Raw genomic sequence first — 14,552 nt, forward strand, 5'->3', positions numbered from 1 at the left:
GTATTTCCCAGAAAGTCAAAGTATTGAAATCAGGCAATTTATGTTTGTCATTGCAACATTTCTAGACAGACTGTTTCTCACTTGACATTTTCCCCCTGCCTCTCAGGTGGTGACGAACCGCGACACCCAGGAGACCTTGCTCTGTATAGCGTTTGTTTTTGAGGTTTCTACAAGTGAACATGGAGCTCAGTATCACGTCTACAGACTTATCAAAGACTAACAGCTCTTCAGGGAGGTTTTGGAAAAGCCAGACAAAAGCGTGACACAATCTCTCTTCGACCACCTCAACCATCCAGGAAAAACTACAACAACAAAAAAACATTCAAAAAATGCTAGACCGAACTAACATGGACACATTTTATGCTTTAAAAGAAGTTGTCTTGTTTGGAGAAAAAAAAGGAGTGAATCTCAACGTGCCAACGCGCAAATACATTTTGAAGAATTACGGATTTTTCGAACAACCAGCTATTTTCCATGTGTTTAAACATGCTTTAGATGAAGTGGGTCACTTTTGCCAAGGTCATTGATGGAGCTTGTAATGTTTTTATTGAGGGAAAGAGAATGTGCTTAGGGTTGAAAAGACTCTATAGTAGTCAAGGTGATCACACACGGAGCAATAACAGAAGTGTATATACGATTGAAGAAGTAGAGAGAGAACAGGACCACGGAAGGGGAAAACCAGAGCCAAATGGTGTTGTTGCAGTAGGTCGGTTAGGAAAGCAAGTGCCTTTTCTCCAAAGATTATATCATTGCCTGCCACTTTTGATTGCCTTTTTTTACTACCTCTTGTTTTTAAACGAACAGTAAATAGTCCGACTGGTGTATTTTGTCCGAAAACAAAATTTGGAAAGAAACCTCTCAGATTGACATCTTTTGAGATGTTTTTTTTTTTTTTTTTGTATTTGGGCACAAAGAGGAATGGGATGGGAAACTAATTTTCATGTAGCCTGTTGTTTTTACAAACAGATCGTCCCAAGTTTTACAGTCCACGTGTATAGGGAGAAGGTTTATTGTGTTACCGTACTATTTAGGTTCTGCTTCTTTTTTGTTTTATTACACAATTTAAAAATCAGGTCTTACAAGCATCTATCTATAACTGACTTTTGACACTAAAGATGCCTTGTACCATTGCTAGCCTGACATAAAGGGCTTTGCCATCCTTAGGGGATCCCCTGTTAATTCTCTCTGCTTGAAGACGTGTGCTTGGTTGCACTTAAAAGATCAAGAAGGGGAGGTGAAGCAACAGCAGTGCTTATTTTTCTGCCTTGAGTTTGTTATGTAGCCTAATTGAAAAACTGAACTGTTTCTGTACTGTGAGTCGGTGGATGCTAAAGGAATATGTGTTACATAGGAGTATTTTTTATTTTTTGTGTTGGGGGGGGGGGGGGGGGGGGGGGGGATGACTTTCTGTTCATATTTGTGATCAAGTAACTCAGCACAGAGACCATGGTTTGAGTGGAAAGAAGTTGATCACGGTTTCTTTTGTTTAAAAAAGAGATTGTATGCTGTGAAGCCGGTTCATTTGCTTCACCCTTCTCCGCTGTAATTTGTGGAAAATCTGCATCCACTGATAAAAGTTCAGTTTTGACATTTAAGACATTTTTTTTTTTTTTTACTGACATTAAACATGAAATAATTTTGAAAATCAAACAAAATAATTGTCTTGAATGAGAGCTATTGTCTCTGTGCTGTGGAGTATGACCATTGATTGTTATTTATAGGGTTGGAAAAGAAATGGCGGGAGGGCAGGGTGGGGTACTGGAGATGTATGCATCATTTTCCACTGGGATAGAGATGTTAAAAGTATTGCAGGACACATATTTGAGACTGTCATCCCATGGATCCTGCTAGACAAGTGTCTACTCTGTGTGGTTCACTGGACAATTGTGATATAAAAGTTCAAATTTAAAATAATAATAATTGCACCTGGCTTTGAATGTCATATTTCACAAGCTAGATACAATAACACTCCTCCTTTAGTAGGTGTCTCAATTTCTCTTTTATACAGACATATTTTCGCGTTTATCAAGACTCATGTTTTTTTGTTTGTTTTTTAACTCTGTTGTCTTTTGACTTTCAGTGTTTGCCATATGCTCCACTGAAAATAATGTGTGATTGTGCTGATATTGATAATTAATAATGAGATATCTAATGTTATGTATCATATTATGAATGGTGTGGGCAGATTTTGTTTTGTTTTTGGTTTAAGGTGGTTTACTGGTGTCTTTGTTACCATTGTGCGTTGCAATTTTATACTTCTAAGTAGAGGTTGGACTATGTAATCAAACAAATGTATCTAACAATAAAAGACGCATGGTGCCTTTGGAGCCATTTTCCCCATTAAACATGTTTGTAAATTTGTTTGGCATGGTCGTTCTTTTCATACTGATCTCACAGACAAATGAGAACCAAATATTGTTAGTGTTGGCTGCCACGAGCTAGCTTTATGATCTTGCTCAAACTGTTTTTTTAAATCCATTTGACTGAATAAAAGGTGTATCTTAGCATTCATTTCAGGGTTCCCAGCCTAAAGTATGATAAAACGTTCAGTGGGAATATAGCTGAAATTTATAATCAGGTCACAGAATTTGGTGCATTTACAGGTAGGCCACATTTACTCATGTACTGTACTTAAGTGCAATTTTGAAGTGGCCTACTTGGCTTGAGTATTTCCTTTCTCCACTATATTTCAGAAGGAAATGTACTTTTTAATCAAATATATTCATCTGACAAATTTACTGTAGTAACTGATTACTTTTCAGATTAATATTTCACACGAACAGTTAAATTTCCAAAGATTAAACCTGTTGTTCCCAACTTTTTTCTTCTTTTTTTTTTTTTTAGATCCTATGACACCTTTTAAAAAAGCAGTGTGTTGTTGTTTGAGGTCAATTTCTGTTATCTAATCCCACATGGACATATTAGGTTGCATGGCCTATCTTGATGTGCACCATAGACTCTATAAATAATCAATCAATCATTATAGCCTATACAGTCTATATTATGCACACCAACTTCCAGCATATACTGTACAATAAACATTGTACCTTGTCATGTTTCCAGCCCCTTACCATGTTTCCATCAAATAGAAAGCTAGCTTGTGGCTAAGATAGCATTCATTAAGTAGGCTTAGGTCCATTTTTACTGTATTGACATTATAGAAGTCTCTCGTTAGCATCTTTTTTTTTTTTTTTTTTTTTTTTCTCTCGTTAGCATCTTGTATATGCTACTTGTCGCAAAGTGACGCATGCGTAACTCACATCTTCACTCGTCGCAAAGTGACGCATGCGCGACTCAAATCTGCACTCGACTTACATCGGGGAGGGACTTTAACTGTCTGGAAGGGACGATGTTTATCACTCGCTTTGATAAGCACGAAATGGAAGTGGCCTAACACCGCTAAGTTACCACTTCGTCATTGGAGGTGCTGCTCAACAGACTTTGATGATAATTAACTAGGATAACTATGAATAGTTAGCTAGCTAGCACGCTAACAGGACGTGTTTGGGTCCAAAGCCAGAACTAACATTACAGCATAATAACAGCAGACGGTTCAGTTAACTTCAGCTGACGTCAACTGGCTCTTGAGGTGAGTTGAATTAGCTAATAAATAAAGGATCCATATTGGTAACAAGTCAACAGTAACCGGAGACGTTCCCTGTTAAAGTCAAAGGGCTAACGTTGGTGTTTAGCGGTTAACGTTATTTTACGCAACGGTCAAATATTACAGCTTACGTTACATGATAATGAAGGTAACTAGCGTTAACGGTTTCATCAAAATATCCACTAACAAAGCACTGAGGTGTGTAACGGTAGCATTGACGTAAGCTAAAACTTTATCCACCTTGTCTGCAATGCCAACGTTACTCAATCTCTGCATTTGTCGCACCAAAACACCTTCAAACAACCTGCATTTTGGGTCACATGTAACTTAATCTGGACTCATTTGGCTGTGAAAAACCCAGGGCACATGCAGGCTGTAAAGGTGACAACATTTACCAGCTTTTTTTGTTATGGTGTCAATAAGTTTGTCCTCATTTTGAGTTAAGTCCAGTGTCGGTTCCTCTAGCTAGCTATTACCTGGCTACGACAGCTACTGACTGTACACTCCATTGTGGATGTATTGTACAACTTGATGTTATAATGTTTAGCCATAGAATTTGATCTCTCTGTAATGACACTAAACCCCCTTGATTATTTTTACTGCATTGCTGCTATCCCCCCTATTCTCCCCAGACAGAGCAAAGCCATGTCGGCACTCTGTATTGGACTGGTGTATTGTTTCCCTCCCAAGAGAAAGGAGTCAATGCAATCACCTCTGTACATTGTCTCGTTTTGTTAAAAAAAAAATCAACATTTCCCTCGCAGCTTGACACAGTGAGGCCTGCCAGGGTCAGTTCAGTTGTTTTAGGCCTACATTATTAAGATTACTTACAAATTTCCATACCACTCAATTATAGACAGAATACCAGCTGATCTGAGTGGGTGGCTGATCTTTAATGCTATCTACATTGCCCATTATCAGCAACCATTTATCCAATGTTCCATATTCTAGGTTTCTTAATCTGATATCATAAAAAAAAAAAACAACTAGCTACAAAAACATTGGAGAACCCTTTTGCAATTATGTAAGCACATAATGTAATCTGAAAACTGCTGCCCTGGTTAAAAAACAATGCAGCTGATCTCAGCTGGTAGTCTGTCTACAATGGAGTGCAATGGAAATTTCCCCAAACTTCTTTCCCCAAATTTGACCCCAAACTTGTGTGTGTGTGTGTGTGTGTGTGTGTGTGTGTGTGTGTGTGTGTGTGTGTGTGTGTGTGTGTGTGTGTGTGTGTGTGTGTGTGTGTGTGTGTGTGTGTGTGTGTGTGTGTATATACACAGAGCCAATATGTATTGCATATTTTCAGACCTGATTAAACCTTTTAAAGATATAAATTCTGTAGATGTAAACTATTTTAGTATTAGTATAGAGAATTAAATTCACAGTTTACAATTAGAGTATTCCAGAGGAGCAAATACGATTTTTTTTTTTTACAGTTTTTATGTTACAAACAGTAAAAATCTGCTGAATCCTTAAAAGAATGTATGGCCAGGAACTGGAACTATAGTCAGGCTGCAATCTGCTTGGTGTGCCTTTTTGGCGCTTACTATGCAGTTTGTAGTGTTTATTTTTGTGTTTACTTTTACCACAGACTTGTGATTGTGTGCTTTTTCAGTTTATAGAGTATATGAACTGAATTCATATGTGTGTGTGTATTTGCACTTGGTCTATAAGTTGTCCAGTTGTCCAACTCTACAACGACTTTACTTTGTGGAATTACTCATGTGTATTGTACAGTATATGCTGGAAGTTTGTGTGCACACCAAGACATGCCTTGCTACCTAATACGTCCATGTGGGATTAGATAACAGAAATTGACCTCAAACAGCAACTTCTAACAACAATAATGTTTATGTGTCACGTTAGGAGCTGCCTCATCTGACACTCCATCACATCTACTGATCCACTGATCCGCCAGCATGGCTAACACAGAATCTGTCAATGTCCGGGTCCTCTCTCTGAACTGCTGGTCAGTGGCTGTGGTTTGTAGTTATTCTAAATGTATTGGGGTTTAGTTTGTCTTAATGCATGTACGCAAGGACACCGTGTCCATACTCTTTCTGATTCTTTTCTTCAGGGGGATCCGCTACCTTAGCAAACACTGTCCTCAGCGCTATGCCATGATTGGAGACATGTTGTGCAGGGAAGAGCATGATATTGTCTTACTGCAAGAGGTTGGTGGCAGCCATTTCACAGAGTCATAAAGTGGCAGAGTCATCTCTAATCTGATTGACTTTTTTCAACTCATGCTCTTAGTTTTATTTTGTGTTTTCTGCAATGAAGACCAACCTTAGACAATAAATCTTGTAAACTTGCCTGAACAGTTTTTATTAGGCAAAGATGGCTGGTATTCTAATTTTGTTACATATATTTTTTTTTCCAGGTGTGGAGTGAGAAAGACTATTTATCCTTGAAAAGAAAACTTGCCTGTAGTCATCCGCACTCTAATTATTTCAAAAGGTAATGTTTTCACTCTCACCCCAATCTTTTCTGAACCTGTTAGCGTTGGACGTCTTTCATTCTAAGATTAAAATTCAAGAGCAAGTTGTTTTCAAAAGTGTCCTGAAGTTTCCCTCTGTCAGAAAAAAAGTACTTGCATAACTATGCATTGATCTAAAGACCCAAAATTGAACTGAAATCTAGGCACAATTTTAATGCAGCTTAATTCTTTCTTGACCTCTATACAAAAGCACAAGACTGAGATTAATCCAAGACCTTACCTTTCTAATCCCTTTTGCAGCTCACAGAAATGTCAACTCTAGTAGATAAATTCTCCCATTTACTACAGATTACACATAGTAACTAAAGATGTAGATAGACATGGAAACTAGGAATGTGAGTTGTTCCTTTGAACCCAACAGTATTACCTGCATACTGAGCAATATGCAGACGTGCAACATCTCATTTTTAGCTAGTTTTCTTATCTTTACCATAAAGTCACATATTTGTTTTGTTTTTAACCTATAGTTATACATTTTTGCTATTACTAACTACTGTTTTGTGTGTACTGTATGCATTGTCAGGATTGCTACTTAATTTCGTTTTTCTTCATTTTGCAACAACTATAAAGGAATTCTATTCTATTCTAAAATGTACTCCTGAAGCTGGAACTTCTAGGCAACTAACTTCTACTCATGTCCTGTTTTCTCTCTTTTGTCAGTGGAGTCATCGGCAGTGGACTGGCCATTTTCTCCAAACACAGAATCCACGATACATTTCTTTTTCGCTACTCACTGAATGGTTACCCTTACATGGTAGGTCGGAGAGCTGGAGACAAAGAAAGTAGTGTTTTGTACTGTAAATTTCAAGTACCAATTGAAGAAAGTGAAGAATAGTGAACAAAACAGTTGAACAGTTGTACTTCTGCCTACTTCTTCAAGTTGTATGCTCCATTCGTTTTAAATGTGTGTATCTGAAGGCACCATGGAGTTCTGTCAGAGGCCACATGCTTTACCTTTCTTGTTTGTTTCCAAAAACCCCTCACGGGGAAGGAAAATATTGCCACACCGGTTTCTTCAGGGAAGCAGGAGGATTTTCCAGTTGGGTTGTTTCCCTGTTATCTCCGACTCTGGCAGTGGCCAGGGTGTCTTGAAGAGATCCTCTGCAGGCTATTGAAGAGAGAGGAAAAATACAGAGGGCATCGCCAATCCTACTTTTTATTTTAGTAGTCCAAATCAAAAGCACATTTCGATCAATTATTGATTTGTAATCAAAATCTTGACATTCCTCATATACATTTACTACATTACTGTTTACACTCAGTTCAATAATCAGTTCAAATCTTTATTTAACATTTTTAGTGTTATATTTATTCCTAAATTTAACTTTTACTACTTTGGGGTTAAAATTCCTATTTATTTTTACTTGTGTGGTACTCCTTTTCTTGACCTATTGAGAAAACAAGTCCACAACCTCAGAACCCATTGTTTGCCGCCAATTTATCATCTGGGGGCAACAGGCAATATTTCATGGATATAGGTAGCGGATATTCTGGCAAAGACTTACTCTACTATGCGTCGGTCATTGTTTACAATCAGAGTCAATACTTTTGCATGTCTTTTAGGTCTAGACGACATGTTTGCTACTCTCTATAAACATATTTGTATATTAATAAGTTAAATCGTCATCAGAAAATAGGCGATGAGTTCTGAGATTGCATTTCAGCCAACGTGTTCCTCCTCTTTTTCCCTTCACACAGACAGCTTACCTGCATGCAACCAAAGCCCATCCCATACCAACATTTTATCTCATTGTCTACATGTTCTACATTCATAAGCTGATATCTGTTTTTAGAGATTAGCAACTCGGCAACAAAGCGAGGTGCTGGTCCTACACTTGTCTTCTACGTGATCATTAAACTTTTTCTTTTATTCCGCTCTAAAACATCCACGCAACCAATGTAGAGATGGTTTGACGTTCAGACATTGCCACCCTCAGAGTTGTTAAAAATTTGAGCGCTGAAGTTTACTTTTTTTACCACCTGTCACATTCACTTTTTACCAGCCTTTTTTTTTTGCCTGAAAAAGGTGAAAAACAGCAATATCTGTGTCTCTATGAGAACTATATCCTGTCCTATTCATGGTAGCCTAATCATGGACATTCCGCCATCATCATGTGCTGTAGAAGGGGGGCCTACCTTGATCATCCAGCATAAAGGCATCATTTTCTATCCAGGGCTGGGACACACACTCATACGGATGGATAAACTTATTGCACCTACAATAATGTAGCTGTCTTCAATTTAGGTCATACTGTACATCTCATCAGCAGTTTTTTTGCGCGTGTGTGCGCGTGTGTGTGTGCGAGCGTGTGTGTGTGTGTGTGTGCGTGCGCATGTGTGTGTGCGCGTGTGTGTGCGTGAGACGCGGGGGGACGGAGCAGCAGCCCCGCCCACTGCAGCAAGCGGACGGGATTGAAACAGCAGCAACTTTCAGCAACTCTTCTGACCTGTTCTTACTCCCACTTGGTCAGTGGCTGGACGTGGGATTGCTGGGATTGTCAGGAGTAATGAAAATGCAATAAGGGCCCCAGCTGTCAATCAATGTCTTCCAGCCATGTGGGCCCCTGATTGGTCCAGGCCCGTAAGCAACTGCGTACCCTGCTTACCACTAGTCAGGCCTATGCATCTGAATCACTCAATTCTCATTGGCCACCTGCCAATATGGTAGATGGATTGACGGTGTTACCCACCAATTGCAAAATTCACCTGCATTTGGCGGTTGGTTGGGTGTTAATTTCAGGCCCTGGACAACCTCTCATTGCAGATTAGCATTACGCCTTTTCTTAAGTAACTTATTTTGTTTTTCCCAATATTTAGGCTCACCATGGAGACTGGTTTGGAGGCAAAGCTGTTGGGATGGCCATCCTAAACATTGGCAGCCTGACTGCAAATGTCTATCTTACTCATGTAAGGTTTTCAGTGCTCAACCAACCATATATATCTATAGAGAGAGAGATTATATACAGTCATTGATCAATGTTCTGTTTCTGTGTGTATTGATTTAAGCTGCATGCAGAGTACTGCAGAGACAAGGACTTGTATTTACCTCACAGAGTGGTTCAGGCCTGGGAGCTGCAGCAGTTCATTCGGTAGTGTGTCTTTGTTCATTCTGTCAAAAGAGTTTTTAGCTGGTGTAATATTTGCTTATTCTTCTCACGTGAGGTGCTATCTTGAGATACTGAAAACGTTTAAAGCAGCACTACAGTGCCTTCCAGTATTCCTCATCAGTACTCACTTTTTAATCAAGTTTTGTGGCATTGGTCATAATATGTTTTTGTTTCTCTATCAGCCACACCTCTGCTGGAGCAGATGTGGTGATTTTAGGTGGAGACCTCAACATGCACCCCGAGGACCTTGGTAACAGACTACTGAGGTCTTACACTGGACTCCGAGACTCTTATTTAGAGACCGCGAAATTTGACGTAGGTAGTGAAAACACTGCTATTACGATTGTTTTGTCTGCTTGAACATTATAATTAAAGGAAAATTCAGTTTTTTTAAATGGTGCTTTATCTTGTAGTTTTGGCCATAATTTGTATTGGTTATGATAGCATTTAACTTTAACTTTTTAAAGTTTTCTTTTCAAATTTTATAAGGTTCATGGTAAAATATGAGGCACAGTGACAGTGGTATACAGACGGGTTTAAAAAAAACAACTCTCCAGTAAAACTAAAACCATTTATGTAGATGTAAAAGGAAGGTGACCATACCCTAGCAGTTAGCTAAAATCCTTCAAGGTACTTGCACGCACAAACTCAAGTACACTTGGTCATTTAGTCAAAGTCTGCTTTATTGTCAATTTCTTCACACGTCAAAACATACAAAGAAATCGAAATTGCGTTTCCCTCTATCCCACGGTGACAAGACATTTACAACAAATTTGGTCCACAGACAAACATAACATTCAAGTAAACAACATAAAAAAGTAAAAATAAGAAGATATATACAATGAGGAAAATAAGAGGAGCGAAATTTGTGTTAAAAATGTGCAATTATGCATACTGTCGACAGTCTATGTAATGTGCAAAAAGACAGGCGGTAGCATAGTGGTGCTGGTTATGTAAGAGCAGCAGAAATGTGTTCTCAAGTTTTTTCAGGACAACAAAAAGTCTGCAAGTGTACAAGTTGAGTAGTGCATGGCAAGGCAGCCATTTTGGGTCCAAAGTCCTGGATATTTATGTAACTGAGGGTAGAGGGGGGAGAGAGTTCAGCATCCTAACAGCCTGGTGTATGAAGCCGTTTGTGAGTCTGGTGGTGCTGGAGCGCAGGGTTCTGTACCTCTTTCCAGAGGGCAGTTGATCAAACAGTAGTGGCAGTAGTTCTGTAACGTTGTAAAGCTGTATCCAGCAGTGTCATTGTGGCCCCATATTTAAAGAGTTGAAATTGTAGGTTAAATGTCATCACTGACAGAAAAAAATGTCAAGACTACAAAAACAAGAAGCAGGTTGTAAGGATAAAAGAAACACATTTTTCTTTAACTTGTTTTTATTTATTTATTGTTTTATGAATGTTTTCTGTTGCAGGGGTGTGAGGATGGTATGACTCTCATAGCTGACAACCCTTTTATCAATAAAAAGGAGCTTTTTCCTTTTGAGAAGGGAATTCGAATCGACTACATCCTGTTCAAGGTGGGTGAAAGCTTTGTGTCATCACACCTGCTGTGTTATCCCCTCATGTTCACTGCAAGATGTTGGAGTCCTCAGATGAATTATTGATGTATTTTGACCCGCAAATTGAATTTCCATTTTTTCCTTTTATTCTCAGGGTTCTTCCAAGGCGGACGTTTATTGTGATTTCATGTCCACCACCAAAGGCTCCGTCCCTGACCATCCATTCCCATACTCCGACCATGAGGCTCTGACTGCTGGGCTCAGGCTGGAGACACACACTTCAAGTGAGACCGGACGTGACAGGCAATCAAAGAATAAGGACTCTGCTGCAGGTGTGTTTTCCAGCCATAATGGCAGGGTGGTTCTAGGGACTGGATTATCTAAACCAGGAGTCAGCAGCCTTAGGTTAGGGAGCTCAACCAATGGCACACTAGCAATAAGTGTGCAAGGGAGTTTTTGTGGACATGTTCAAAGCCAAATGGCCTCGTTCACAGCCATTGTCAGCAGCACAACCTGTTATTTGCAGTAGTTTGATTGACTTTTACCCCCTTATGCGTTCTGCGAAGACCCGCCCTATTCTGTTTCTGATTGGCTAGTACTTGTTACCTTCTTCACAGAGTGCGGCGCAAAAAAAAAAAAAACCTGCCTGACAGGGCTCGGCAGGCTTAATGCTGATAAGGCACGCTGATTACTGGGATTCATTTTTGGCTAGCCCGGTTCTAGACCACATCCTGTAGTTTCATCATGGTTAAAATGCTAGAGAGACTGATTCGTTAAATCAAAAAAAGAGAACAGTGAATATTTTATGTTGTAAAGTTAATCCGGTTGGAATGGGGTTTAAATGCAGCCCCACAGAGCTGCTAGCATGGCTGTAGACTCTTAGACTGTAATAAATACACCAGTGTCACTTGTGTTGAAGTCAATTATCAAGTCATGCAAGGTTTTTGACTTGCTCCTTGTCTCCTCTCCCTTTCATGTCTTCAGGGAAGCTGGCTGAGCTGGTCGACATTGTGACAGAGGCCCGTACTGAAGTCAAAGTGGGCTTGCACTGTGCCGAGAGCATGCGCTACACAGCCAAACGCACCGGGGTGATGGGGTTGGCTCTGCTGTTTCTGGAGCTGGCCATCGCCACCGTGCCCTGGTTGGCCCTGGGGGCAGAACAACCTTTCCCTCGTACTTCCTTCTACCTGCTGGCTGCATTGTGCTTTGCCATCCTGCTGACCACCTTTCTACTGTACATCTTCTATACCATAGAGCTGAAATCTCTCCAGGGGGCTGAAGACCAAATGAGGTTGGCTGTAGGAAGTCTGCAAGAGAAGCTCCGGGGCTTTCCTTTGGCTCAGCCCCACAATGCCCAGCAGAGGCCCCCAAAGGCCCATGAGCCCAGTGCTTTTGACCCAGAGGAATAATACAGGCACCAACTGGGTCAAAGTGGGCTCACTGAAAGAAGCTTTTGAAGTGGGCTTTAAGATGGATGTTTGAGGAAGTTTTATGCTCTTGAGATTAAGATTTTTTCTGCACAGTGAAGAAGTTTTTGAAGGATGTTCCTGAAAGTAGTGCAGGACACATGCTTTGACCTTTTTTAATACTTTTTATATAATCATCTTTAGCCTTTTTTATCCCTAGATTTCCCTCTATGCACCTCAACACACGTCCTGTTGCATAGTGTAGTACTTCTTAAAGGTCCTAAATGTGACCATTTGTGACTCTAGCCTCAGGTCCGACTTGCATTCCACCCACCAGTAGTTTCAGCGGGACCAGTTGTTTCTGTTTTTAATTTCATGCTTTCCTTTTGTGATTTGGAGAGTCCACCACACAATAATAGTGGGTCCAGACTGTGTTCTAATTTACTTGCAGAAAGAAGCACTGCACAGGAGACACAGACACTCCGAATGTTGACGGTTTACATTTTGGTCAGTAATATTTGTTCTATGCAGGACATAGATTGTTGGACACTTACAAACAAGGATCCTCATACACCAGTTAAAGTGCTCATATTATACTCATTTCAGGTTCATAATTGTTTTTAGAGGTTGTACCAAAATGGGTTTACATGGTGTAATTTTCAAAAAACACCATATTTTTGTTGTAGTGCACATTGCTGCAGCTCCTCTTTTCACCCTCTGTGTTGAGCTCTCTGTTAGCTACAGAGTGAGACATGGCACTTCTGTTCCATCTTTGTTGGGAGTCACACATGCGCAGCACCCAGGTCAGCACTACAAGCCAGTAAGAAGCAGAGTATGAGGGCGTCCCACTCTAGGAGCTAGGTGAGCATTATAACGTGTTACAAAGTGACGCACGTCTGTGACAGAAGTAGAAACCGGACTACATTAGAGCTGTTTGGAGCAGTTGGTGAACAGTGTTTTCTCTGTGAGATGGTGAGTCCCTTTGGGGTGGACTTTGGGCTGTTTCACTTTGTAAACCTATAACGTGCACAAAAAAATATATAAAACCCAATAAAGCCAAAAAGCATAATATGAGCACTTTAAGACCTTTCAGTCTAGTGTTCTGTAGGAAAAGGGACAAACTTGATCTGCATGTCTCATGTTCACTGTATTGCACCAGAAAGTATTTTAATGTTGGAGACAATCTACACTCCTCTTTTCCAAAGTATAACTGTGAGTAAAATAACTTGAAAACAACCTCATGTAGTGTAGAAAATTACAAATGCATAATATATCATATCATATATATTCTAAGTGTAGAGGGCACTTAGTTGACTAACCAGATAAACCACTTCCCTTTATGTAAGAAAGTAAATTACTTACTGATTCACATTGCTGTAAGACAGTGTGTGACTCAGAAAAAGCTTAACAAAACCAAACATTTTTAAACTTTATTATTTCACCTCACTGTTGGAAAATCACCTGGTAGCTCTTACTTTCATAAAGGTTATGGAATTTAAAAGAATACCTGATGTTCATTTCGACTTAAAATTGTGACGGGCATGATTATGAAAGCATTAATAAAGAATTTATTCTCATGCTGGCTGACTCCTGTGGCTCTGGATAAGTCAGACGGGTGAGGGTATGATGGGTTCTACACATCCACCACCAGAGAGCACCATACGGCCATGGGACGGGGGATCTTTCCAAACGAAAACTAACACCAAACTGGCTCATCACCAGTGATTTTAAGACAAGCCAAATTTACCAGATATGCCCTCAGGGCAAGAGCGCCCATGGGTGTGGTACATTAACATTTTTCATTTGTTTCCCACGGCAAATCACATCAATGGATTTTACTCATTTCAAAAGTCAACAGAATTCCTTGGCTTTATCAGAAAAAGGACCCCCAGCCCTGAGCACGACGAATGCAAACAGTATGCTGTATGTAAATAAGGCTACACCACACAAAATGCAAATGAGCTTGAAGTTTCTTATTTGATTGTGGATGCTAAAATCAGCCCTTGAATTTTCACAAAAGATTGATTAAGCAGTTTTACTGGAAAGGCGAGAAAAAGGAAGCTGTGTTTGAGAACAGCATTAAAGAGAATTTGTTTGGCCAGAGCCATTGAATACTCTTATATGTATATGTCACACATCCCTTCTGCAACCCTGGCCTTTCTTAGTTCAGTGTCAGGAAGAGTGCTTACATTTAGCATCATACTAATCTGCTTTTGTCATATTACTCTTTCTTGCCTGATATTAACGTTGTAGCCTAATGTCTGAGAAAGCTCATCCATAGTGAAAGTATTTCATCAACATCCTTTCCTATTATATTATCGTGTTTGGCATCACTGCAAAACTAAAAAAATAAATGAAACTAATGACCAAGGAAAACTGCGCATGTCCATAGGAGTGCTACTTGTCAAGACTATACCTGTAGAAAATAGATG

General features: G+C 39.8%; 2 protein-coding genes across 14 annotated transcripts in view; both read left to right on the forward strand.

Moving 5' to 3' along the window:
* The window catches only part of LOC117943351 (transcriptional enhancer factor TEF-5-like), a 34,178-nt gene extending 31,817 nt beyond the window's left edge, over positions 1 to 2,361 (forward strand). For all 11 annotated transcript variants that reach the window (XM_034869424.1, XM_034869427.1, XM_034869425.1 and 8 more), the window contains one exon: positions 107 to 2,361. In XM_034869424.1, coding sequence (XP_034725315.1) covers positions 107 to 220 — 114 coding nt within the window. In that variant the 3' untranslated portion in view covers positions 221 to 2,361. The remainder of the gene's footprint in view (positions 1 to 106) is intronic.
* Positions 2,362 to 3,315: 954 nt separating this feature from the next.
* On the forward strand, positions 3,316 to 13,697 carry smpd2b (sphingomyelin phosphodiesterase 2b). Of its 3 annotated transcripts, none has more exons than XM_034869927.1 (12): positions 3,316 to 3,589; positions 5,471 to 5,573; positions 5,682 to 5,778; positions 5,988 to 6,064; positions 6,765 to 6,858; positions 8,922 to 9,011; positions 9,111 to 9,193; positions 9,394 to 9,526; positions 10,628 to 10,732; positions 10,869 to 11,046; positions 11,699 to 12,702; positions 13,205 to 13,697. In XM_034869927.1, exons 2-11 carry the CDS (start codon positions 5,524 to 5,526, stop codon positions 12,121 to 12,123), a joined length of 1,332 nt encoding a protein of 443 aa, XP_034725818.1. In that variant the 5' UTR covers positions 3,316 to 3,589; positions 5,471 to 5,523; the 3' UTR covers positions 12,124 to 12,702; positions 13,205 to 13,697. The 3 variants fall into 3 exon arrangements, with proteins under 3 accessions (XP_034725818.1, XP_034725819.1, XP_034725821.1); XM_034869928.1 differs by lacking the exon at positions 3,316 to 3,589 and adding an exon at positions 4,369 to 4,392; XM_034869930.1 differs by lacking the exon at positions 3,316 to 3,589 and having other exon boundaries at positions 5,471 to 5,586.
* Positions 13,698 to 14,552: the final 855 nt, after the last annotated feature.

Source organism: Etheostoma cragini, chromosome 4 (assembly GCF_013103735.1).
Source record: "Etheostoma cragini isolate CJK2018 chromosome 4, CSU_Ecrag_1.0, whole genome shotgun sequence".
Lineage (NCBI taxonomy): Eukaryota > Metazoa > Chordata > Actinopteri > Perciformes > Percidae > Etheostoma > Etheostoma cragini.

Coding starts and splice junctions, on each gene's coding strand:
- smpd2b (XM_034869927.1), top strand. CDS start 5,524: ATGGCTAACACAGAATCTGTCAATGTCCGGGTCCTCTCTCTGAACTGC. Junction 5,779..5,987: donor ATATTGTCTTACTGCAAGAG/GTTGGTGGCAGC, acceptor TTTTTTTTCCAG/GTGTGGAGTGAGAAAGACTA. Junction 9,527..10,627: donor TAGAGACCGCGAAATTTGAC/GTAGGTAGTGAA, acceptor TTTCTGTTGCAG/GGGTGTGAGGATGGTATGAC.